This window comes from Centroberyx gerrardi, chromosome 6 (genome assembly GCF_048128805.1).
Source record: "Centroberyx gerrardi isolate f3 chromosome 6, fCenGer3.hap1.cur.20231027, whole genome shotgun sequence".
NCBI classification, from domain to species: Eukaryota; Metazoa; Chordata; class Actinopteri; order Beryciformes; family Berycidae; genus Centroberyx; species Centroberyx gerrardi.
The window spans coordinates 19,074,775-19,101,487 of NC_136002.1; the positions used below are offsets into that span (position 1 = coordinate 19,074,775).

The following is a 26,713-nucleotide window of genomic DNA, read 5'->3' on the forward strand; positions in this document are numbered from 1 at the left end:
GAAAGAGACCTGCACATTTCATTTTGTTGAAACTCCATTAATGTCCCATTAAAATGGTGCATTTGAGCTGTATCATTGTCCGTGAATTTGCTTATGTCATCGCCCAGCTTACTCTTTGACATTGTACCGGTAAAGTAAGTAGTGTGTATATATTTATGAATGCATTTTGTTTCATTCTGTGTGTGAGTGCCTGGGTGATGGTCTGTATACATTTATTTTACTGTAATCTGTAAATAGACACTGCTTGTTGTGAGTAAATAGAGTTTAAGATTTTCTTTGCCTCCTTTTTACCCTTCAAATCAATTTCATGACGTGAAACAACAACAGAGCTCAATACCCATCTAGTTTTAAACTTTATTTTGTCTTTTGTTCAAAATCTGTACAAAGCATAGCAGCAGGTTTATTCACTCCATATTATAATGTGCTCCACTGGTACAAAAAAGCATGATAAATATGTAGTAGCTGTTTTAAGCATTATAGTCCTAGATACCCAAAACCATTTATAAACTGTTTGATTGATTTGATTTGATTTGGATCTCTTTTAGCCTATTGGCTAATCTTCCAAGAGTCCACATTAAAAACATTTAAGCATACAATAATTCATATTATACAACACATAATTATTGACACACATATATCATATACATACATGCATGACACATATAACCTACATACATTGACACTTATCCCGTATGGACCTACATATATACACATATTAATCTACATGTGTTCACTCTACAAACCTACTGACAGTGCAATACAATAGTGTGATGATAACTACATTTAAATCTTGAAATCTTGCAATCAACAATCCAACCGCCGTACTGTTCTTGAGTGAGTTATTGTAATGAATTCCATAATTTAACAGTTCTGAAAATAAAAGTCCGTCTTCCCATTTCAGTTTTTATTTTTGGTAGTACGTAATGATTTTTAGCTCTTATTCTTATGTTAACTTGATGTTTATCACGTACTAATAGCAGTTTGTCCTTAATACTAACTGGCTTTTTAAACTTTTGAATTTTTGAAATTAGTACTATAGAATGTTGTCTCACATGCTCTACTACTGTGGGCCATCCCATTGTAATATGTAGTTCACTCACTCCTTTTTCAAACCCACACCTTAAGACCATTCTTGCTGCCTTGTTAAGTGTGATCTGCAGTCTCCTCATATCTCTCTGAGCTGCATTGCCCCACACTGCACAGCAATAATTAATGTGACTATAGATTAGACTATGAGATATTACCTTTAGAATGTCTTTAGATAAAAACTTTGCAATTCGTCCAACCATTCCTGCCATTTTCATCACTCTTTTAGAAAGATCTGTAATATGAGCCGTCCATGAGAGATTGTTTTGTATTTTAACTCCCAATAATTTGACTTCTGTAACCTCTTTAATTTGAACACTGCCATATGTTAAATACCATGGCTTCAATTTCTTCCTCTTTCTTGTAGTACATATAATCATATTTTTCGTTTTATTTACATTTAATGCCAATTTATTGTTTTCCACCCATTTGATGACACATTTAAAATCATTTGATAAATATTCATGCAACTGAGTTTGTGAATCAATCAAATCAATTTCATGACGTGAAACAACAACAGAGCTCAATACCCATCTAGTTTTAAACTTTATTTTGTCTTTTGTTCAAAATCTGTACAAAGCATAGCAGCAGGTTTATTCACTCCATATTATAATGTGCTCCACTGGTACAAAAAAGCATGATAAATATGTAGTAGCTGTTTTAAGCATTATAGTCCTAGATACCCAAAACCATTTATAAACTGTTAAGACTCCTGTCAATGGCTGGCAGTCTTTTCAGAGTAGCTGAAATTAACAAAGAGTTAAAAAAAAATGGAGCCATCATTTTTACCTCATAGCGAATTAATATTTCATATATCTTTAGAAAATATAAAAATTACACAATTCTTTAAGTACTTACATAGTTCAGGTTTGACTATTCCTTCATAACCGATAATGATATTGATACTGAATACAGATGCTATAGATATAGATACAAAAAGCTGTAAAGATACCAGAGTATTTGCTTGTTTTTCATGGTAAAACTGTAAATATAGAGTCTTGACTACCTAAATCATGACACATCACATATGTGACATGATCTCACTATATGGCATGAAGTCAAGAGGTTCTGACGATTGGTCAGTTGATCTGTCAGTCAAAGGCATGAGGTAGTCCTCCGGCCCAGTAGAACTTCTTAATGACGAACCAGCCACCTAGAACCAACAGGACAGCAGCAGCCGATCCGAACACCAGGCCGACCACCAGGCCGGTCACGTTCACGTCCTCCCTCCCCGACGGCTCGCCGCCACCTGATGCACACACGGGAAATGGAGAGCATATTTTGGGATGTCCTTTAAATCATAAATGAATATCCTCTAACAGAGATGAAAATGTACATGGTGATTTATGAATGTGATGAAATTGAACTCACCATAGGCGGCTGCAGCGGGTCTGTCTTTTGGGGAAGATGAGAGAGAAAGAGACAGTCAGTGAAAGTCGGTCTTATTCATTATAATGGTTCACTAAAATGATAATGCTTGGAAATAGCTGAAGGAGTTGATGTACAGCGGGTCTAACCTTCTGTAGCAGTGTAGAGAGGCCCTACTGAAACAGTGGCAGAGTCCTTGTCCTCCTTTCCAAAAGGAATCAAGGATCTTTTTCTTCTGTTACTACAAGACTGCAAAACACAAACATCCAGTTCAGTTTAGTTTGATCTACATGTCGAACAATGTTTTAAATCACTGTAAAGCACAGACTTAAGTGGCTTATTGCTTTTATAAAACAGTGGTAACGCAGCATTGTATTTCAAAGGAATACAAATGTTGGGTAAATCATTATTATTATTGTTAGCATTATTATTATTATTATTATTATTATCGCTATTATTATTGCACCAAGCAATATAGTTCTATTACTGGTATGAGTTGTGATTTTCAGTTATAGTTCAGTGTATCAACTGTTATGTGGTCACAGGTTGATATTTATTGGGTATTTTACAATACCCCGATCAGTACTGAGGACAGGAACTCATGATAACTTGATAAGATACAGCAATTATGAAACTATGAAGTTATTATTATAGTATATGTGGTGATACATTGCATTATCCAGATCTTTGCCCTGTAAACATTGCCTCTTTTATCGTGCACCTGTGATAGTTGCTCCACCAAGCTTTCCATCGCTGTCACTAACATCCTTGAAGCAGAGTGGATCGGCCTTGACTTTTCAACTTACATTCAGCAGCTCTTGACACTTGGTGGGCTCACACAGTCTAAGTATGCAATGCAGGTAGATGCTGGACTTGTCCTGGTCGCGGTGCTCTACGAAGCGGAAGGCCTCAAAGTTAAACTGGGCGATCTTGGAAAGGCCGTTGCTTGTCACAGATGTCCGTGTGTCCACTGAACAGCTAGTGAAGAGCAGCATTGTTTAGATATAATCGGTGAATGAAAAGTATTGTTATTTCCCCCTATGTAAGGAAATATACATTGATGTTGTTGGCTGTCATACCCCGTGAAGAAGTTGTGCTGCTCGCTGTTGCTCATGTTGTAAGCACTGGGAGTTGCAAAGCAGTGATCCAGCAACACATGGAAACTGAACAGAATGACAATGAGCCAGTGAGTTACTGTTGGTCACAGGAATACATTGTGCTGAGCTCTGTTTCGATGTTTGCATTCAGATAAATGAATTTGCTTGTAGAGTATTTATTAAGCTGAGTCTTTAAAATGTGCTTTACTTACTTCCCTGTGAGGTTAATGGCCTTGACCTCCACATAGACCCTAGTTCGCAGTTCAAGTCCTGTTGGAGGTACCACTAATGGATGGCCATAGTTAGTGTCCTGATGAAATAAAACATAAAACGGTAAAAAAAAATTGTCACGATATATAGCTATAAAGTAAATTATATGCTATTGAATGCCGACTTACATTATATACACTAATTTTTAGTGTATCAATGAAGGTTCCATTATTATCACTGGTGGCCACAGAGACTGAGGACCTAACATGAGTTTATGGGAGAGATGCAATAGAGGGGAAAAAAGAGACATAAAGAGAATTTCAATCTTATGTATTGCTTCAGTGACAGCAGCAATTGTACGGCAGTGGAAAAAGTAATAACCTTATTTAGATAGAGATCATAGAAATATCCCTTAGGCACAAACTAGGGACTCCAGAGATGGAAAATGACTCACGCCACTATCTGTGTGTTGTTGACCAGGTACTCCAGTGGGTAGCGGCAGGAAAAGTGATAGTAGAGGTCTGTGGAGTAGCTGATCACCCCCTGGTCAGAGCTGGGAGTGTCAATGTACCCTGTGATGATAACTGACTGGATAGTGGAGAAAGCGCTGAAGGGACCCGAGGAGTCTGGGACCTCATCCACAATCTAAGAAAGACAACGGAAGAAGACCGGATCATTTCATGGCATTCTCCTATGTGTTGCCAAATAAGCCTAAAGTGTCGTCCATCTAACACCCAGATGCAGCAAAAAACAATCCCATTCATCCGGCAATATCTCCCTCTTACATAATCCAGCCATTCTCCTACAGTACAGTCTGTGCTTTATTCCTTCTACTGTAAAAGACACCATCTGACCTGCAGGGACTGGCGGCAGGGGTTCTCCAGACTGTGGTTAACAGGGAGCTGGTAGCGGATGATGGGAGGGTCCACGCTGGTGTCGAGGGAGCCTTGGCACTCGGTCTTGTTGTGCTCCCCGTTCAGCGCCAGGCCGGTGGGGTCGAAGCCCGCCCACTGCGCCGTGCACAGGTTGATCTCCAGGGTGATCATGCTGGTGCCACAGTCAACCATCAGGTCTGTGTTGTCTGGGGGGGGGGGGGTGGGGGGGGGGGGGGGGAATAGAAAGAGAACCCAGGAGAGATAAACGATTGCACAGAAATAAGTTTCAATAATGTGAGAATTTGTTTCCATTAGAATCAAACTGATTTTATGATACAGTTACTGCTGTAGAAACTGAATTGAATTTACTATGTTTTTCATTATCTTAAAGACATTTTGATCTAAAGGCTTATGCTTAAATGCTTGGAATTTGTTTCTTAGACAAATATAAACAGTGAAGTTGATGCCTATGTATGAATTTCTTTCCAAAGCCTTTGTCTTTCCATCAAGCCAAAGGGCGGCTACTTTAAAGAATCTAAAATCTAAAATTGTTTTGATTTGTTTAACACTTTTTTGGTCACTGCATAATTCCATTTGTGTTCTTTCATAGTTTTGATGTCGTTACTATTATTCTAAAATGTAAAAAATAGTAAAAAATAAAGAAAAATGCGTGTGTCCAAACTTTTGACTGGTAGTGTACTCAGTCCAACATATTTACAGCAGCAAATGGCCTATTCACATTGGTCTGTTCCACCTACCTGGGATCCTCTGGAACTCGGAGGAGCAGTTGTAGACAGAGAGAGCGGGTTGGAGGAGCACAGCCACCAGAGGGAGACACAGGTAAAGAGTCATGGTGTCTGACTGGTCAGTCCTGTATAGTGTGAGAGGGAAAACTCAGACAAAAATAATAACATAACCATTTTTACCCTCCACAAAACAACCACAAAGAGTCAGAGCAGAGACAAAAAGATAAAAAAAATAATGATTTAATTTTTAAAAATAGAATAAAAAATAGAAAAGAATAATAAAAATAGAATAGAAAATGAAAATAACGTGATTTTTTTTCAACCAAATTGTGTTGCAAATTTAGCTTTGTTTTGCTGAATTAAACTGTTTTTTTTTTCCAATTCAGTGATATAAAAATGTAGCAATTGGAAAGAAATAATTACAATATAGAGTCCTATTCAATGGTAAAGCATGTGAGCTGAGTTGGGTCTTCCTACCTTGGTTTGCAGGTACCTGAGCAGGTGTTTCTGTCACTGATCTAGTAGTGGAATGTGGCTTTTATAGTGTTAGACAGCCTCAAGACATCTAAAACCAAGGAGGTGTGACTCTCAAGCCCTCCCCCCAACTAATTATAGACCCCTATGTACACACACACACACACACACACACACACGTACTCTTTCTCCATCTTTTCCACCGTGTCTTCTCCTTTCAAACAACAGCGACTCCTGGCATGGTTCACTATCAAATCCTCACCCAACAGATTAATGTGTCAGTGGGTTTTGACATAGATCCCACAGTTTAATCTGCACAACTGTTTCAGGTTTCCCTCCAATAAAGTGGATTTCTGGAGAATAGAAGAGAGTTGTTGTTGTTGGCTGACTCATTGAGAGAGACATATACAGTGCTATAACGAAATTTGTGCGCCATCACATTAAACATTGAAATAGTTTAAACATTTATTTCTAAATATCCTTATTGCATTTCAATGAACAGAGTGCATTTTGAATATTTCAAAAATGATAATTGGCTTTGAATATACAGTACTTCATCCATTTTTCATTTATTTTTCACCTCTCGCAATGCACTTTAGAGTTTAGGTTCCTCCCTGGCAAATCAAATGTCACAAAAATATGTATTCTATATATTCATTCATATTCTATTACTAATTTCCAACTGAGATTATCCTTTAAATTGATAACACCTTACAAACTCTATTTATTGAAATCCAAAAACATATCCTTTGTGTGGCATTTAGCAACTCTTATCAAACCCTTCAATCTCAAAAAGCAGAAATGAAGTTTCCTGTGAATATCATTCTGTAGAGATTCAAAGTCATCAATCGTGGATTCGTGTCTTGAGAATGGAACACCATGAATGCTTGAAACGTGATCACGCACGCCGCAAGCTACGAAGTACACAGCCAACTTACATGTCAGACCTCTCTTCTGTTGTGTCCCAGGAGTTGTTTTGCAGGTAGTCTATATAGCTATAGGCCACAACTGTTACTGCTCAACTGAGAAGCCCCATTGTTCCACCAAAATATAGAATGAAAAGGAGCATCAATGTTTTCGCCAAAACGCCCGTGGTGAGAGGAGACATTTGTTACACTATCCACCGATGCGTCACTCTTTTACAATCTCTCCAGTCCGCCTCTCTGTGTCTCCCATGACTCCCGTTTGGAAACGGCTAGATGGGCATTTTTCTGCACTCTAATCACATTCTCTGTTTCCTTTAATCCTTCTGGCTGCAGGGGTCAGTCAGAGATGATAATTGCAGATTATGTAAAGATGTCTGGACATGTGTTTGTCTGTCTGTAAGGGTCGGTCAGGATCAGAGATTAACTGCTAATAAAAGTTGGTTCATTGCTTTGGGAAAGTGGAAAAGAGCATGTGAGATGTGAGTGTTGGTGACCTGTGAAAATATAATAAGCATAAGACAGAAGACATATGTGGAATAGAATGGAATAGAGAGAGAAGAGAAGAGAAGAGAAGAGAAGAGAAGAGAAGAGAAGAGAAGAGAAGAGAAGAGAAGAGCAACCAAGCAACTATAAAGCATTGTCTTCAATAGAAAGAATAAAATGAACATACTGTTAGACAAGGTCCATGCCAGGCTGTCAGGATTAAATTGACAGCATATTGCAATAATGGCTACTTTACATCTGTACTGGCTCCTTTCTCAAGAAACAACAATGGCAGCTGACATCCAATCACACCGGTAAACCGACAGCAAGAAGGCCCAGCGGTGGATGCAGATTTAATTTGGGAAGAAAGGAGATACGCTGGGAAGTGTGTGGGGAGATGGTACCGTGCTCTGTGGAGGTGTACAGTAAAGGGGATTATTAGTACAGCTAATGACCCCTTAGGGGGTGAATGGGTAACCCCCGTGTATGGAGCGTATCATATAGCCAGCTAATTATCCCATTCACATCAGAACTGCACATACTCACCTGTAGCACTCCACAGATACAGAGGAGTTATTGTCTATGTTGCCTGGATGAGGGATGATCCATGTTGCGTCTAGATGTAAGCAGAAGGTGTGTAGGCCTGTAAGTTCTTTGTTTACTTGTGAAGTGACAACGTACAAAATGGATTTTCTCTTGTAACAGCAAAACATATTGCTGCACAGGTATCTTATACATACGGTAATCAGCTTTAGTGTCATTTTAGTCTCAATAACCTCTGAGCCTTTGTTAAGCCCACAGCTGGAAATCTGGGAGTAGTATTTGATTTTGAGCTTAACATTGACTCCCAGGCAAAAACATCTGTAAAATCAGATCTTGCCTCTCCTTTGCTGATCTGGAAAAGGTTATCCCTTCCTTTATTTTATCACACCTTGACTGCTGTAACTCCCTCTACTCCTGTCTAAGCAAGAGCTCCCTCAACTGTCTGCAGCAGGTACAAAACACTGCAGCCAGACGTTTAGCCAAAGTGTGAGACAGGAGCATACTATCCTCATTCTAGCTTCCCTGCACTGGCTCCCTGTTAAGTTTAGAATTGATTTTAAGATCATACTGTTACAAGGTCTGGCCCCAAGTTACATCTTGGATGTTTTGTTGCTTTATGAGCCTGAACATAGCCTGAGATCCTCCTGCAGCGCCCTTTTAGCTGTCACTGGATCCAGGCTTAAAACTGAAGGATTTCACAGTCAGAGACCTGATGCTTTGGAGCAGCCTGCAGAGTCTGTGTCATCTTTTAAATCCCTGCTTAAAACCTTTTATAGAAAAACCTTTTGCTAATTGTTTTATTTCACTCACCTATTTTGTTTTTTATTGCTTTTATTTATTTTCTGCTGTATTGGCTCTGTTCTTAATTCTGTTTTGTTCTGTTTTTGACTTTTATTTTATATTTAATTTCTCTAACCTCTGCCTTTGTCGGATTGTATTATCTCTGGTTTACTTAATTATCTCTGTTAAGGACTTTGTAACTTAGTAATAAAAAAAAATATTATTATTATTAGTAGTAGTAGTAGTAGTAGTAGTAGTATTTGTTGTTGTTGTTGTTGGTGGTGTTGTTGTTGTATTGTATTATTAATAATACTGTTATTATTATCATTATTATTATACATTAATTGAGTTGCACATAAGAAAATGGGAGTTTTTGAATCCTGCTATGCCTTATTCCAAGAAGCTGTGTTTTGCTGCCCTCTACTGGCCAAAAGTAGACAGTGTTCAAAGTGTTTTGTTTATTTAATAGACTCATGATTTACCAGTGTTGAGGGGTGTAAGCCAAGAGGCACATCTTTACCCTTCACAAACAGATGTCAAGGTCACAGTTAATGTTTATTTGGATCTCCCAAAAATAAAGTGATAATGGACGTCCATTCTAATAAACAAGAGAAAGTATGTATAAATAATTCAGAGGAAAACTAAGAAAGAAAAATGAAGTTGCCTAAATAGCAAACAATGTGCTGTCCTGGGTACAGTCTGCCCTGAGGAGACGAGGTCATCTACAAAAACATCCGCCCCAAGGAACATACCAAGTCTGATCAGCAGACATGGAACTTAAAACCATTTCTCAAATGTACATGTGATTATCCATAACATAATAATACCTGTATTATACGGCCCAGAACAAAAGTCCTGTTGTGAGCATCAAAACATATGTAAAACATAAATCAGCTACATCAATTTACCATGGTGCATTCCAGTAGAGCACGCATAATCACTAAATCTGTTTCCCATCATTAAACATCCCTGAAGATGTAAAAAAAGCTCAACAAGGTCAACAGTGCTTGTATCACACAGTTTTAATTGTTTTCATACCGGTTATTCATCACATGACAAAAGTTGTTTCCATCACCAAATAATCAAATAAACTCACTAAGCAGCTGCAGAGACTTAAAAAGGCCCAAACATGACAAATTACAATTGGTCCAGGTGATTTTCTCAGCCCTTGCGTGACATAGCGTGAGAAGCATCCAGAGGCACAGTCCAACATCAAGACCCCTCGCATGATGCACACACTCGTGTCACCAATAACAAGACATGAGACAGAGAGGGGGGGAGAGAGAGATGGGGAGAAAGAGAAGGAGAGAGAGAGAGAGAGAGAGAGAGAGAGAGAGAGGGACAAGACAGAATGCATAGAAAGTCTTTTACCTGCATTTAGCTGCCTTAATGTGTACTGCATTGCAATATATGTATTGTAATATGTGCATTGTTTAAGTGTATTAAGATTGAATATTATAATATTCATAGAGCTTCTCACATGAATGTACTACATCATATAAACATAGTACTACAGGGTATATAATGCATTTGTAGGCTATATTTAATAATTTGATCAGATGTTTTTTTTTCTTTTTCTTTTTTTTATGTTCACTTTTAATACTATATTGTGATTACCAGATGTCATTGTTATTATCTTTCTCTTTCTGTAGCTATTATTTTCTCAAATGTATTTACATGTCATGCCAATAAAGCAAGTTGAAATTGAAATTGAAAATTGGGAGAGATAGAGAGAGAAAGAGAGAGAGAGAGAGAGAGAGTTTACTTTTGTTTTGTACTACTTTGTTTACCACTGTTTACTCTGTTGTTAGATCAATTGTATCCTTTTTAGTTTACTGTTCTGAGACGCTTTGGCAATTATGGCATTCATGCCAATAAAGCATATTGAATTGAACTGAATTGAATTGAGAGAGAGGGAGAGGGAGAGAGAGAGAGAGAGAGAGAGAGAGAGAGAGAGAGAGAGAGAGAGAGAGAGAGCAGTATTCCATTAAAAGCAACAGTGTTGCAGGGAGCCCCTGGCCCGCAGCCAGGTAGCGGGACAACAGAGCCACACATACAGATACAGCTTGTACTGTCTGGCCTCTGTCAGAGAGACCCATGTGTTTATTACTTTGCTTCCAGGGTCATCCATCTGTTGATGGGTGCTGCTGGTAATCATACAACACAAGAGGAAGATATACTGTGTGCTGTGGTGAGGTTGTGGCCGACTACTGTGTCGTGAATGTGTGTGTTTGTGTGTCTGTGTGTCCATAAATACTCATCTTAAAGTGTGGAGCCAAGAATTAAAATGCTAAATCTCTGCCGGTAAAGATTCAACCCATCACTGTGTACATTGTGTGAATAAATCCAATATTGCTTGCCGAGCTAAGAACTGAGAGCTCATTACGTTTGGATGTGCTTGATTAAAATGTGAAAATGCAATAAGCATCTCTGAATCTGTGCAGTGGCTCACAGTCCTTGTGGAGAACTACAGTCTGACAATTTGCTGGATGGAGTAGATTAAAATAATCTACTTTGGTTGCGTAGCCTATATGGCTGTTACTGACTTTCACAATCAAAGAACTGGATTGGACTATTTTCATTTTGTGGAGGGACAGGAAATCAGTTGCAGTGCCTGGAAACCAAACTAAAGAGATGAACAGGAAATATGGCGCTGAAAAAAAAAAGTCTCTTTCCTCTTCCTCCTCTGCAATGGTTTCCTGTTCCATGGGCAATCTCTCTCTCTCTCCCTGTGCCTGTTTTGTCTCTCATTGTCCCTGTTTGCATCTAACAGTGTTTTCATATGCGTATGTTTTGAACAAGTGGCCCACAAAGTAGCCAGATTCCTTTCAAATGCTAGTCTTCATTGTTTTCATCTTGCTCCTTTTTGTTGTTTTTCTTTGTAGTTTTCTGTGGGACACCCCTACATTTTCAGAGCTCCACTGCAGTTTTCCATAGCTCACCAGCCACAGCAGTCATGTGGCCAATAAACTTAACTGTAAGTGAATCACAGCAGATCAACACATATGTGCTAAAGTGGACAAAGAGAGGAAAAACTGACAGAACGGAGCGAGGCTGTTGTTGAACTTTTAACACGCATCATTTCACTTTTTGAAGTCAGCCTTGTGTCTGTTTCTGTTTTCTCGCTTCATTTTCCCCTCAGAGCTGTTTTCCCCAGACAGCACTCAATCGCCTGTGTGTGTGTGTGTGTGTGTGTGTGTGTATGTGTGTGTGTGTGTGTGTGGTGAAGGAATGAGAGATACTCAGGCTGTCCTTATTTCGGTACAGGGGACATGATGCATATATGCACAAAGAACTCTATTCATCCCAATAAAATTGCATTAGGCTACTAGGCCTATATGGGGAAATGTGATTTTGCTAATTGTGCAGAGGCACGCTATCAGTAGACTATTTCAAATTCCATACCTTAATGGTTTGATTTAACGTTCAGAGAATAAAAGCCATTGAAATGCACAGTATTTGAACTTCTTCAAAGCAGGAATCGTGGGCTATCTCTCTCATGAGTTAGTTTTTTTTTTCCTCAGCCAGACGCCATATGCATATTCCTCCACCAGTCGACCCAGTTTTGACTGGACAGACTGCTCTGCTCCCTCTATCTAGTCCGTGGCTGCCACAGGCGAAAAAGTTCTTCTTCACCCCAAACCAGAGTAGTAGCTAATATTTGATTTTATAGTAATCGTCCAGAACACAAGAGTGAACATGTAGAGATGGATTTTATGAAGCTGTTTGGCACTGTTATCGCCGTTTTGTTCCACCCTGGATCCGCGTCTAAAATCAATGGTAAGAATTTCCTTCGCAGAAACGTTATCTAACGGTAACAGGCACGACGTGAACTCATAAATCTGCCTGTTCATAAATGCGTTGAGATACAATTTGACACAATGTGCTTTAGGCTATTTACGAGATAAAACTTTTACAGGTTTGTTTTTCCTCCAAGACAGTTTTGTTTTGCATTGAATAAGTTTACATGCAGCTCTTACTGAGCTATGCATTTGTTGTCATAGGCGAATTTCATTTTCATTTTTCGTTATTGCTATAAGGTTGCGCACTTTGCTGTGTGCTGTTACCGTTACACACAAATCATAGGCCAATACTATAGGAGCCTAAAACTATAGGTATTGAAGTGATAAACAAGCTGCAGTCAGCAGCAGCACATGATGTGGTGGAAAATTGAAAACGTCAACAGCAGATCTATTTGGAATTCAGATCACTTTCAGTAAGGAGGTCGCACAGTTGTTTTAATAATAGTAACAGCTTTAACACTACTACTGCTAATAATAATAGCATTCATGACTTCTAGTTATGCAACAGAAGCTCGGATCTATAGATCTACAATATTTCACAATATGCTAGTAAGAATGAAAGGGATAGGGAAATGATGAGCAACAATACACAAAGAGATGAGAAGCCTGAGAGATTGATTTCTTGATTGTTTATTATTTGGCATGTTTAAAACAGATGCATTACGTGCAACCAGTGGCCTAAGCCAGTTAGGTTGCAACTTAATATGGAGTCCATAATCATTCAGTCAGTATAGGCTATTCATTGTGCAATCCCAACCTAACAGCATCCCCATGATTAAAGCAGACCAATGCTATTTTGCAAGCTATTAGACCAACATAACAAAACTTGTCTGTTTAAATCTGCAAAAAAAAAAATGTTTTTGTGCTTCTATTCTTCCACCCTATGGTTTATTCCACCCACATTGCATTACAGGGAAATGGGAGGGCTTTGGCAATACAACCTAACCAAAAAAATCTGGTGACTAATTTATCCAGAACAACTTGGTGGTTGCTTTTAATCTTCCTGCCACCCACCTTTGGGTCCCAATAAAGTCTTTGAAAAAAAAAAACCCATCTGCAATAGCCTACTTGTGTTAGTGTTAATGTGTTACTGTGTTAATGCTGACTGTTGTGTCCAGGCCAAAGGATCTGCCGGCGTGGGACAGAGCGCCCATGCTACAAGGTGTCCTACATCCAGGACAGCAGGCGGAGGCTGACCTTCGAGGATGCCCGGCAGGCCTGCAGGTTGGATGGCGGCGAGTTGCTCAGCCTCGAAACAGAGAGCGAGCAACGGCTGATAGAGAGGTTCATACAGCAGCTGCAGGCCGGAGACGGAGACTTCTGGATCGGGCTCCGCCGCAGTCCGCAGCGCTTCAGGCCGGGGGCGACCAGCCCGGGCTGCCCTTCACAGTACTACTGGCTGGATGGAAGCAAGGCCAAGTTCAGGTCTTTACTCTGAAGTTTCCTAATGTTTTATACTCTGTGTGCAAGTGAAACTGCTTTGTTGCACATGCTGTAAGAATGGCTTGGTTGTGTCAGTGATGAATGATGGTATAAGGGAACACAAGGGATAAACCACACATATATCATGGGAAATATCATGGGAAAATATGTCTTTTAAAGGCAGACACTTGTGTGGGAATGAGACATTATGACTTATAGAGTGGAACAAGGCATATACTGCTGTAAATGGTCCTGTTTAGAGTTGATCGGGTGTTAAAGTGTTACATCTCTTTCCCTGTAGGAACTGGCACTGGGATGAGCCGTCTTGCGGTGGTGAAATGTGTGTGGTTCTGTACCACCAGCCCTCTGCACCGCCCGACGAAGAAGGCCACTTCCTGTTCCAGTGGAATGATGACAACTGCAACTCCAAGAACAACTATGTCTGCAAATACCCAGAAGGTGAGCCAGTGGATCCCAGACCTGCTGCTGTTGTACCTGGCTGTTCTGTGCTGGGACTCGTCAACATTCGGCACATTTGGTTTTGTTCTGTTCAGGAATCCATTTATTTTTAATGGCACAAAATCTGACGTTTAGTGAACGGTGAAAGTTGATTTTTTATTATCGCAAGAGCTTTACTAAAGCATGGCCGTTCCTTTCACTAACTAACACTGAACAGCTGTGCAATATTTTATTACTTTTAGACTGGACTACTGTAATAGTCAGCTTTCTGGTGTCACAAAATGGAAAAATGTATTGTGACTAGTTTGAATTTCTGCAGCTAGATTTCTGATCAAGGCCAGAAAGTGAGCTCATGTCACTTCATTAGTTGCCTGATAGCTTAAATAATTATTTTAAAATTCTTTTATTAGTTTTCTTGACCCCCAATATCTGTCTGAGCTGTTTTTAAGGGATGAGAGCCCTCAGATCCTTTGATATTAATCTATTTGTAGTCTTTTTGGGGACTTTTGAGGAAGCCTCTTTTACTCATAATGGCCGACACAAAAGCTGAAAACCTAACTTTGAGCATGACTTAGAGCACCTAGTTAATTTCACCTATTCTATTTGATTCTATTGTGTTTTTTATTTTATCTTCCTCTTGTATGTTTCAGGAATGTATAATTGTATAAATCCTTGCTGTTATGGCCCATTTTATTTAAACTCTTTTTAATAACTCTGTGAAGCACCTTTAATTACGTTGTTTTTACAAAATGAACTGTATATATAAAGATTTAATGACTGAATAAGATTAACTTACTCTCTTATTATCTCTGTCATTCGCAGATAAAGTACCAGCATTCACTGAAGCCGGGAACACAGTACGCACAGGTACTTTTGAGACAATCACATACTGTCCCTGGACGTGTGCATCATGTTTCTGTGGAATATAGATGGTGAGCAAGTGGTTGACATTCAGGCTCAAGGTCTCGAGGATGTGTCATTTGTTTATACTTGGACCAAGGACAGGCAGACGAAACCATTGCATCACTGTTCTTTTTGTCACTGACGCTCAATGTCTTTTCTTTCCACTTGCATCTATATGAAGGAAGACCTCTAGTGGTCAAAATCGATAAAGGCCCTGGATGTTATACAACACTACTATATAGTAAAATATGTACATTTAGCATATTGCAGAAAGCATGTACATTCTTCAAACGTAATCATTCATAATTCACTATCATATGATTTTATTTGCAGGCAACCTTTAGTGGTTTATATGATATGATATAGTTTGCCTTATAGAATAGAGCCTTGTTTATCCATTAGGGATAGAGGTAGCCAGGAAAATGGTAAAAAGCTTCAATCTTATAAAACATTTGGATGAAAGCATATTCAAACACACATTCAACACATGTATTCACAGTCTTGGACTTCAAATGCTTGTTTTTGCATCATTATCAACAAGTAAATGCCATCAATTATGCAAAATCTATACATTTATGAGATATATTTTCACATTCCCACGTATTTTGTTTATTATTTCTGTTGGTGAGACCAATCAGTTCAAATGTCTGGTTCAAGGTTCTACCATTTATAAAGCAAACAGCCATGTCACATTGTTTCTGATAATATTCATCTGATGATATTCATCTCATTTCTCAATTCCCCAGTTCCATCGCTGAGGCCAAACCTGTTGCCAACGACAGAAAGCGATGAGAAGATAAAAATAGGACTTCCTGAATCGTCAGGTAAGAAAACCTGTCATCCACATTTTATGCTTGATAATTAGGCTTAATGCCCTATATGTTCCCAGGGAAAGTGATAAAAATGAATGTGTGAAGTGATAACAGAATCATGAACCCCAATTATTCAAATGGCGCGATTAAGTAAAGTAATGCCAAGTGATGTGTTTTCCTTTGCAGTATCTCTCTCAGACAACACCCTGTATGTTTCCTACATCCTCTGTGCAACTATCCCCGCTCTGCTGCTGCTGCTGTTTGTAGTCACTGGGTTCTTCTGCTACAGACAGGTCGCTAAGAGGTAAAGGCAAAAAACTAAAAGAAAACAGTGCTGTTTTGATGAAATACCATGCTATTTATTACACTCCAAAATATAAAACAATGTGGTTGTTTTAGTGGATTATCAAGGTGGATTTCTGGATACAGATTAATTCAAGTGTCTGTCTGAGAAGCAATTTTAGTGGAGATTATGTCCTTTTTGTCAGAAGAAGCTCTATGTAAATCTTGATAATTGGGCTTATAATGTATCCATGGAATTACAGAAGACATCTATTATCTCAGAGATGGGACAACAGAGATTTTGTAGATATGGTTATAGTCTATCAATATGTTACACCGAAGCAGCTCTTCACTGGGTATGAACAGGAAGAATCAGAAGATGATTTTTGGTTGTTTTGAGCTAAAATTTCTTATGAGCATAATTTGTTATGAATGTTTTGTCCTTATCATGTCCTTAGAAAACTTTATGTTTAGGAACATCACATAGCAACTAAAACAGAAATAGTTTTGAACTTTTTCCACTTCATGTAGCTTGTAAATTTTGTGATAAAAAATGACATACGAGTGCAAAGTTTTAACATTTCAACAACTTTATCATTGTCGTTTTTTCATTTCCAACAAAAACAAGACTTTACTCAGTAAGGAAAGTTTTTACACAGTTGTCAAGAATCACTGATTGGCAGTATGTCTCCCTACCTGACATGTTTTGATGATGTATGTAATGTGATGTCATTCATATTCAGGAGGAAGACAGAAACTGAGAGCTATCCCAGCGGCCCAGAGCCGTGGATGTCAACACCAGGAGCACCTTGCACCGTACAAGGACCTTACGCCTTCAGTGACATTTCCAAGCTGCATCACACGGCTCTGGGCAGCAGCAGCAGCGTGCCAGCAGGCGTCAAGACAAAGTACCCGTGTGCTCCCTCCCCGGACGCCCAGTGTGACGATTATGAGAATGTGTCATGCCCGGAGCGAGAGAGCGGCTTTGTGACCAATGACATCTACGAGACCTGCAGAGAACAGAGCCGGCACTGCCGCAGTCAGACTGGTTGGGTGGAAAATGAGATCTATGGATAATACTGCTGACGCCGAGCTGGTCTCTGTGAGTCTCAGCCTCCATCTTACTGGCTAACTAATACGACCCAGCTGAATAGCAGAACGTTGCGTTCTCCATCCTTTTCTTCCCCTATACCCTGCTGGTTGGATTGTATGGTGCAGGAATACTAAACCCATATTTGTTTCAGCCTGGACTTTGGTTATTTGGACATAGATGTATCTCCTGAGTGGATTCAGTGTTGTGTCCTGAGCATCCGAAGCCTGGAAAGTCTGGAAAGCCTCTAAGTCATATTAATGCTTAAAGTATAGCAATTAAAATATGTTTAAACTGTTAGAACGTATCTTTTTATTCCATCCCACTTGAATCGTAATCTTCCTGTTGTCCAGTTTTGATGAGCACCTGTGAGACATGATGCAACTCCACAACAACACCAGGGATTTGGCCCCAAATAAGCATAAATAGGCTAGTTGAGTTTGGTGGAGCAGCAGTGGCACTATATTTGGCATGGTGAATTGCACATTTAACTCTTCTAGGAACAATTGCAGGTTTTGACGGCTCAAGGCAAGGTTACTCATCTTGTAAACAATAAGAAGTGAACCACTCAGCCCTTTTACAGTCACGTCACCAGATGTTATGAGACACAAGGACAAACAGATCCTGTTGGCTTTCTACCGCCATGGAAGTCTCTCATTCGGGGTCCGCTCTGACCCTTTCTCTAAAGCTACAAAGCGTGGTGTCACCGCTGTGCGAGGCTTCCTGTTTGGAAGCTGATGTCAGGGAACAGGACAGTCTACGCGGAAACATCGATGACAGAACAGCGGTGACCCCAGTAAACCTCAAAGCTGCGGGCTTTCCCGACTCCACCTGACTGTGAGAGACTCGACCCTCCCACTGTTACGAAAGGACAGAGACTTCTTGGGAGTGTCCGGTTTTGAATATGGCACGGATTCACTCACCACAATTCTGCTCATGCGGCAGTGCGCGTTGCTTTTAAAAGCAGGTCCCCTGTCTTGTAACTCTTTAAAATGATCACTGATGAACTGAACTGAATACAAATGTCCATGTTATTTCAGAGAATATACCAAGTGGGCGGTGGGTTGGTGTCATGGAAAGGCGCAGCGAGCCCAGTAAGGAGAGGCTGAGTGAGTGTGTTCTTGGAGGATGTAAGACAGGAAATGCCAAAAGCACATCTGGAACTCTTACATTCAGGAAGTCTATGCGTGACAGTGGAGGCCTTCGGCGCGCTGGCCTGCCTGCCCGCTTAGCGCTGCACAGCTCTCTGTGTTTTAGACTGTCACTGCAGGAGCTAAGGACAACAACTGAATGAGCATCATATTTCAAATATGACAAGATTTGGGGTTACAAATAAAGTTTGGTTGCAAAACATTGTGCTTGCATTCCTTACTCAGTAATACGGGTGCATTTAAGTGTGAGTGTAGGGAGTGGAGGGGTGTGTGTGTGTGTGTAGAATTTAACTCAAATATTACATGCATGATACTAAAGTACAGATAGGTTGCATTGTGTGTGGCCTATTGATAAAAGCATTTGAAAAACAACATAATTTCTAATGTTTCAATTGCAGGTTTTTGCCAACAGATGGCGCTGTTGTGTAGCTGTCTTGGGAAGATAAAATGTCTTTGACATGAGGTTTTACTATATTATATTGAGATTTGTAAGGCCTATTGGGAAATTTTCTAGATCCTAGGACTAGAACCAAGCATATTGTGGAATGTAAAAAAAAATCCTTTTCTTTGTCTACTTTAGTGAGATTATGTTATCCCAACATGCACTTTGTTGAAAGACAACTTTTTCCATATTCTTGCAGAGCAAATTTTTTAGGATGAGCTTGACTAATGTGCATGCTAATAGGTAATTCTGTGCATGAGTAAAATAAGCCCTTTTCCCACCACTTTTGACTCAGGGCGGACAGAAGCTTAGTAAAACACCTGCGGGGCCAAACTTCAAAGTTACCTATGCGTGCAATCAAGGAGGGCAGGCAAGCAAACAGATTTCAGAATAGCAATTTTACCGGTTGACGTAAGAGGTGGGTCTGGTTGTCTTGGCAACCAATTGGCACTGAAGTGTGGAGCGGCTCCGGAGCCCCGCCCCCTGTACAAATACCCCCATGGCTCTGACGTCAATGCACGTCAACCAGAGAACATGATGCCTCTTGCAAGTCAACTCGTGTGCTCTCTAGCTGATAGAGGTACCTCAGGCTGAAATATTATAGCTCTATTGTACTGGAGAACGTGGCGTGACAGCCCTCAGGCTTAGCAAATGGCCTGCTTCGTATCGCCGCACTGAAGGACAGTGTCGCCACACTAACGTTCAAGCTGGCAGGGCGACACAGAAATCAACTTTGTCTATTTTTAATGGACACGTTTCGAGCGGCGGCGGGCGGTTTGTTTTCCTTTCCTCTTTATCTGTAGCTGCTCAAGCCTGTGAGCCCTGTCCCCGTCCGTCTGGCTACCTCCTACTCTTCCACTACAGCCCCATTTAGAACAGCATGGTCATGGCTGACAGTCTCCAAAAACCGCTGATCCGGGGTCCGGTCCGAGTGGGCTTCTACGACATCGAGCGCACTTTAGGAAAGGGCAATTTCGCTGTCGTGAAGCTGGCCCGACACCGCATAACCAAGACCGAGGTGAGTCGGGTGTCGGTGTTAGTTAGCCAAAAGCTAACTTAGGCTACTGTTCAACTGAGTTACATAACTTTTATGCACTACTTGACACCTCAAATATTCACAGCAGATACCGAAATGCTGTCCACATGGTGCAGTAATAGAAACGGTGTCCATGAACTTGGATCAGTTAACTACCGGGCACTAAGCTACTCCAGTGTGACAACCGGGGCAGTTTGGGCAACAGCTGGTGCATGGTGCAACCTTTGATCGTGCAGGTTTAGGGCACCGACTGCACGTTCACCTCAAACAGCATCACTACCAGTAAGAGGTCTAACAAATTTCGGGGAAACACTTAATGCAAACATCCTTGTTTTTTCCTAAACCGATCACACACCTGTAGTCTTTGCTAATGACCCAGGCAGAGTACCAACCCAGCGGCTGGTGTAAACAACCCAGTAATACACTTGCTGTATCTGGGGCATGCAGCATGGGTCGGTGGTCCCGTTATGTAATCCAAATAATGATGTGATTTAGTGGCTTCTTGTGCCAGCAGTGCCGAGAGCTTTGTAAGGGCCAGGCCATGCCAGTGCGTTGTAATTGGAAAGGAAAGTGTTCTGCATGCATGCATGGTGATAGTATTCAGTTAACAGACAGCGATCCACTGACACTGCTCTTTGGAGGGGGATTGATATTATAAACATGTGAAACTGCATTCTCAGGGTAAAACAGGGCTGTCACAGGAGGAACAGAGCTTGGATGTTAGGATTTTGCATCAAATTTGTTCAAAGCAATAGACTATTTTATGTTCATTCATACCCTATACAGCAGCTCTCCACAGAGAAAATTCTGGGAGGGGTCTTTATCATCAGTGCTGAGGCGTTCGTGTCTTTTCTTGACTAGTACCACTGAGTGCCATGACTTTCCATTGTAATGACAGAGACACAGGGATGCAGTGTGAAGAGTGGCCAGACCGTGTGTGAAGAGGCTCTTCTGATGGAGTGTGTGTGTGTGTGTGTGAGACAGAGAGTGACAGAAAAAACAGGCAGGCAAACAGGGAGACTGGGGAAAACACTGTTGCACACTTCGGCCTTTGATCTGTAGAACTCACAACTCTTTGAGGCTGAACGTGAGCAATCACACTGTAAAGAAAAACATGGATTTACGTCACCCAGACCTGACCTTTTTTTTTTTTTTTAGGTTTCATGGATAAAGGGGCGAGTTATTGTCCTGTTATTCTGGTCATTGTAGGCTGTGAAGTGGTGCAGCTTCAGTTTAGCCCATAAATCTGCAACCATGTACGATTGAGAGCAGTGTGAATGCAGGTTTTCATTCCGGTCAAACTCTACGCCAGCTGATTTAATGTTTGGTTGGATCGAAAACTTGCATACACATGGCTCTCGATGGCACGTGGCTGCAAACCATTAGTTTAGCCTTTTAGGTAGAGGTCACTCAGCGCTGGTCAGTGCAGGGAGCAAATGCAGCTGCTTGGCTAGACTAGGCCCGGGGCCAGAGCCGGGCTGTTTGTTACAGTGGCCAAGGTCAGGGAAAGAGCCAGACTATCAACTTCATGTGATGCCGCCTGCCTCTTGAGTTAGCCTGGGCGAGGAGATGTTGGCCTAGTGTGTCTGTAATGAATACCATAGCATAATCACACTTGGAACAGTAGACTTAGTGTGTGTGTGAGTGTGTGTGTGCGCATTCCTAGATAGGTGCACCTTTGTGTGTGCATAACCTACTTTTCTACTGATGGCCCCTGCATGTCATACTAACCTCTCAGCTCATGTACCTACTGCAGTCCAGACATGGGGTGACGCGGTGTAGCCCTAGCCACCCGCCCTACCTGGCCCTGCCTTGACCTACAGTGGACCTTGTACAGGCTAGTTGGTTCACTACCACTCAGATCTGTTCTTGCAGCATTGTCTGAGATTTCTGGTCTCATTACGTTGTGTATATGCAAAAATCCTCTGTAACTGACCTAAAATTACCTTGCCAACAGGGTTCAGAGGGGGTTTTAAGTTGTGTTTGTGTGTGTCAGTGTTGTTGTGTAACTTTTAACGCTAAAAACCCTGAAATCCCAGTGTACAAGTGCTTTAAAAAGTTAATTTCCTCGAGGCCCCCGGAATTAGTGTGCCATCAAAAGATTTGGGTTTTTTGATGGGATTTAGCACTAAATTACAAAACTGTCTGTACTGTGGGTTAGGGAGATAACAATGCGAGGGAACAACATCCATTATTGCACATTCTTATGTCTTAACTGTGAGTATGCTTAAAAGGATCTAAAAGGGTGATTTTTGGGTGTGGGGTTTCGGACTCCGCTTTGAGAACCGCTGATTCTAACCAAGCGTAAGAGTTTGCTAGCTGCATATTATAGTGGCGTGATTACTGAGAGGGGAACTGTGGTCTCCTGTTGTTTACTCTTCCCAGCTTGGCTCTCAGACGTTTGGAACACTTCAGATCACACTGATGAAATGTTGTTTATGAGACAGTCTGAGAGGGACGTGAATATTGCTTGTTACCTACCGGGCACCATTAATCAAAGCCAAGAGGGCTAAAGTTGTGTGCGTGTGTGTGTGTGTGTGTGTGTGCGGGGTGTGATTTACACATGTACGTGTCATTGTGGGTGAGTGTATATCCAATGAGGCATGTGTTTGCCTCTGCTGTACCTTCAGATGATGCTTCATGGCCGGGATCTTAAAGCTGTTTGTGCAAAATTCAGCATAAGCAGTATTTAAGTATTTAGTCTTGTGTGTCTCGCACCAGACAGTATCTCAGAAACAGATCTCTGCACTCACAGCTGAAATTGATCACACTCTCTACTTTTGCCTCTTAGAGAATATTAAATAGCAGTCTGTATTAGTATGTGTGCGAGTGGGGGTGGGGGGGGTCGGGTGGGGGTATTTCTAATTTCCCACAAGTCCTCATGTGCCCTAACGAGGATTCTGGTGTTCCTTATGGAGAAAACAACTCATTACTGTTGTTCGTTGTTGATGTTTGTCCGTCCTGCAGGTGGCCATTAAGATCATTGACAAGACCCAACTGGATGCTGTCAACCTGGAGAAGATCTACAGAGAAGTCCAGATCATGAAGATGCTGGACCATCCGCACATCATCAAGCTCTACCAGGTGAGCCTCTAGCTACAGTACTTCTACCCTGTATCCTCATTTTATGTCTGACAAGCATGTAAGATCTGCTACTACTATCCTCTCCATGCTTTGATTGATTTTAACTGTGCCATGAATTTGTTGGGGCTCCTGTCTGTTTTTTTTTTTTTTTTTTTTTTTTGCCTGTGTTTTATCACTGCCTCCTATGGAAATAAGTTTGTCGATTGTTGTAGCCCGTGTTGTCATGTGACCTGTTGTGCTAACTATGTGGTTTGGACTGTTTAATCTGGTTTTTTGTTTCTTGATTTACATGCTGTTTTATTCTATTTCTGTCTTGTGTGCTTAGACCTAACTTTGTTCCATGGCTGCTGCTTCTCTCAGTCACCACTCTTTACCATCTGTTACTGTCATTGTAACAGTAATGTTAAGGAATGAAGACAGCATATACAGACATTCCAGTTAGTAAACCACTCTCTGCATAGGCTCTGTGAATAATAAATGTTCCCAACTTGACTCTTTGTAAAATATCAAGTCAAAGCATTCATGTGTGGCACACAAAGTCTCTTCACCTGTTGTTGGCTGGTTGTCTGATGTTAACTCTAATAAGGGGCGCTGCTATAGGGGGCGAGGGAGGGAAGTACTTTCATGAGGCCCCGAGCTGGAGGAGCGGATGATATATACTGTAATGATGTAATGGTACTGTAATACGTAACATGCGCTGCATTGGGGGGCCCAGTGTGACATCTTTTCAGGGGGCCCAGAATTAGTAACAGTGCCTCTGACTCTAGTCTGTGAACAAAACAATGCAGTGGAGCAGAATTCATTCTGTTCCATGTTGATCTTCCATGTTGCTTTGCCAGACTGGGTGTTGAGGCACAGGACCTATCAAGGCCATTTTCTAATGCATTAGCAAACAACTCCTGCCTAGCAGGACCTGCCACCGCTGGATGGTTTAAGATATGAGAGCAGAGTTAATGACTGACTGACACTTGGCACTGTGTGTGTCTCTGTGTGTGTTCTGCACTGTATCAAAGTGCTACTGGCTTTGTTTAAACAGAATAGTATGGTAGACAGTTGAGGATCAAAAGATGAATAAGTTGAAATGTTCTATAATGGTGCTGTACTACAATGTCAAGCTCTATTTAGACAATGTCTTAAAATTGGACCTTGTTCCATTCCACATCCACATTTTTTTATGTTTGATGACTTACTGCCAGCTGACCTGTACAATGTTGAATGTAGACTATGGCAGGTTTATTGCACGTTAAAGAGCTTCATTAATGCATGTCAATGTCCGATATTTTTATGCCACCTTGTAAAAGTGTGGATCCCTCCTGTTTAAAGAAGGCTATACAGCATCACTATGTTTTTTTGCACACTGATGTAGCTAAAATGACACATACAGTATGTGATCTGCAGTAGCCGAGAAGAGATCTGTCAATAACTTTGTTTTATGAATTTGTAAGAGTAACGAATTAGCATAAACTGTATTATTTACTATAATTATTTATGCCGTTAGCAATTTTTAAGTATTTTTATTGCCATCAATGAGATGTTGTTATTCCCCTCATGCCACCTTGGCACTTTTATACTAGCTATTATGCAAGTCCAGATGCGCCAGGGAAGTTCACATAAATTTTATGGGACACCAAGTTTTTCTAAGAATTAATTTGTTCTGGCTGCTGCACTCTTTGTTGGTACAGTAGCTAGGGAAACTCATCTCACCTAGTTACCATGATGTTTGCTATCCGGCACATGATGGCCCAACCACCAATAACATTTTTTGGGGTGACTTAATTGTATTACATAAGCCTTTGGGTCCTATTAGTTTGTTTAGGGAAACTAAATGGGTGTTCATTATCATTATACAACCATATGGCAACACTCCAGCATTTTGCTGTGTAATTTTGGTGTGTATCATTATTTCCAACGGCTCATCCATCCAAACAGCTCAAGTCAATTAGTCATTTCCTTTCCAACCTCATAAACAGAGGGTGGCCCTGTGGCCCAGAGGGAAGCCCTAGGTAGCGAATGCACACGCACACACAGACACACACACACACACACACGCACACACACACACATACAAAAAACCCAACTCTAGACCCCACCTCCAGTTCATGTGTTCTGCGGCCTTTTCTTTACTGACCCCAGTCTTACTATCCTTCTGTTCCCTCCTTTGACACCTTGCCATCCTCTTACTCTTTTGGGTCCCTCACTGTGGACTGCTGCTGTCTATATGCACAATCACAATTAGTGCTTATGAATTCATCAATCAATTGCACTCCAACCTTACAATACCTCGGTGTGGATAGGTCATTTATCAGTTTATAATGGGGATAAAAATTGAGGACAAAATGTGGCTGTATGTACATTATACAACCTGAGCCAACCACAGGACTTGGCTTTCGTTTCCTAAATCCATGAATCGGTCAGTATAACAGATGGAAAATTGATCATAAACAACAAGCGTGGGATTTCTAGTGTGAATGTCTGGCTCGGTGTGTCTGATTCATCCTCTCTTCTCCATCTGATTCTCCCCTCCACATTTAACTCTGTTCATCTCTTGAGTGTCTCTGCTTCTAAATCAGTTCTCCTCCTCCTACACAACCCAGGCTCCATCATCACCGTGTCAGGACTGAGAGGTTTTAAGTATCATTCAGATGTACTCAGCACCATCCGTCCACCTCCATTCTCTTACATGGATGCCATATTTAGGCCCTGCGCCATTCATGCATTTTTGTGGATGCCAGACACTGCGGTCTAACCTAAATAAGGCCATGTGGACAGTTGCATAATGTTTTCTATGTCTGTGTTTGGTCATTTATGTGTATTATTATTTCTTTTTCCTAAGCTGTCATTCTCTCTTGCTGCAGGAGACTATTTACCTGGATTATCTGATAACTTGCAAGTGATTTTAGCCATTTTCTGCTGTGTGTATTTACGCTCACTCTCCCACTCTTTCTCCCTCCCTCGACCTCTTCGTCCTCTCCCTCTCTCAGGTGATGGAGACGAAGAACATGCTTTACTTGGTAACGGAGTATGCCAAGAATGGGGAGATCTTTGGTGAGTGATTTTTTAAAATGACAAGGCCAAGCTGACTTCAGTGTCTAAAACGTTGTCCCACCCAGTTCATACATGTCCTCCCCCCACACAAAAAGCCTCACCGTTGTGTCAGTAATGTTGCGTGCGTGTTTACAAACAAGGAAGTATCAGAGTCTTTTTAAGCTTGCTTTTGTCTTTCAGTTATCTTAACCTCAATCTCAAAGGTCACATGTTAGATGGAAAGATGAGATCATGCTCTGATGAAGCCCTTGCCATGTGCCCTGCTGAAGGTGCTGACATTGTTTTCTTGCCTTATGCCATGGATATGGAATGGCATCACGGATGGCATCTGTTCACCAGGCCAGGGCAAGACTCAGAGAGGCGCCCTCAAAGAGAGGGAGACTCATTTATTATGATGAGTTGACTGTTACTGTATGTGGGTCAGAATCACTTGTTGGTGCTGACAGGTTTACTGTTCAGTCCAGTGCAGCACAGTCATATATAATATATGGCTGTCCTCTGGCCATTCTCTTTAGTCGGTCCGTTACTGAGTCGACTGTCTTTGTTTCACGGATTATGTGAAATATCAAGATTACTATCTGCATGTTAGCTAGCAA

General features: G+C 41.0%; 3 protein-coding genes across 3 annotated transcripts in view; 2 read left to right on the forward strand and 1 right to left on the reverse strand.

Moving 5' to 3' along the window:
• Positions 1-2,177: 2,177 nt before the first annotated feature.
• Positions 2,178-5,488, reverse strand: LOC139912816 (zona pellucida-like domain-containing protein 1). Its single transcript, XM_071900730.2, has 10 exons — positions 5,395-5,488; positions 4,616-4,842; positions 4,216-4,406; positions 3,950-4,022; positions 3,764-3,861; positions 3,534-3,617; positions 3,261-3,432; positions 2,604-2,703; positions 2,458-2,481; positions 2,178-2,335 (listed from the first exon to the last, which is right to left on the reverse strand). Exons 1-10 carry the CDS (start codon positions 5,486-5,488, stop codon positions 2,178-2,180), a joined length of 1,221 nt encoding a protein of 406 aa, XP_071756831.2.
• Positions 5,489-12,155: 6,667 nt separating this feature from the next.
• laynb (layilin b) lies at positions 12,156-18,810 on the forward strand. Its single transcript, XM_071900672.2, has 7 exons — positions 12,156-12,368; positions 13,510-13,816; positions 14,115-14,272; positions 15,095-15,139; positions 15,922-15,999; positions 16,174-16,291; positions 17,013-18,810. Exons 1-7 carry the CDS (start codon positions 12,296-12,298, stop codon positions 17,344-17,346), a joined length of 1,113 nt encoding a protein of 370 aa, XP_071756773.1. The 5' UTR covers positions 12,156-12,295; the 3' UTR covers positions 17,347-18,810.
• Positions 18,811-19,503: 693 nt separating this feature from the next.
• sik2b (salt-inducible kinase 2b) overlaps positions 19,504-26,713 on the forward strand; it is a 40,798-nt gene continuing 33,588 nt past the window's right edge. The window contains exons 1-3 of the mRNA XM_071900646.2: positions 19,504-19,970; positions 22,956-23,072; positions 26,054-26,117. Of these exons, the coding sequence (XP_071756747.1) occupies positions 19,833-19,970; positions 22,956-23,072; positions 26,054-26,117 (319 nt within the window). The 5' untranslated portion in view covers positions 19,504-19,832. The remainder of the gene's footprint in view (positions 19,971-22,955; positions 23,073-26,053; positions 26,118-26,713) is intronic.

Coding starts and splice junctions, on each gene's coding strand:
- LOC139912816 (XM_071900730.2), bottom strand. CDS start 5,488: ATGACTCTTTACCTGTGTCTCCCTCTGGTGGCTGTGCTCCTCCAACCC. Junction 4,843..5,394: donor CGAGTTCCAGAGGATCCCAG/GTAGGTGGAACA, acceptor CCCCCCCCCCAG/ACAACACAGACCTGATGGTT. Junction 4,023..4,215: donor AACAACACACAGATAGTGGC/GTGAGTCATTTT, acceptor AACTCATGTTAG/GTCCTCAGTCTCTGTGGCCA.
- laynb (XM_071900672.2), top strand. CDS start 12,296: ATGGATTTTATGAAGCTGTTTGGCACTGTTATCGCCGTTTTGTTCCAC. Junction 16,000..16,173: donor AGGACTTCCTGAATCGTCAG/GTAAGAAAACCT, acceptor TTTCCTTTGCAG/TATCTCTCTCAGACAACACC. Junction 16,292..17,012: donor TACAGACAGGTCGCTAAGAG/GTAAAGGCAAAA, acceptor ATTCATATTCAG/GAGGAAGACAGAAACTGAGA.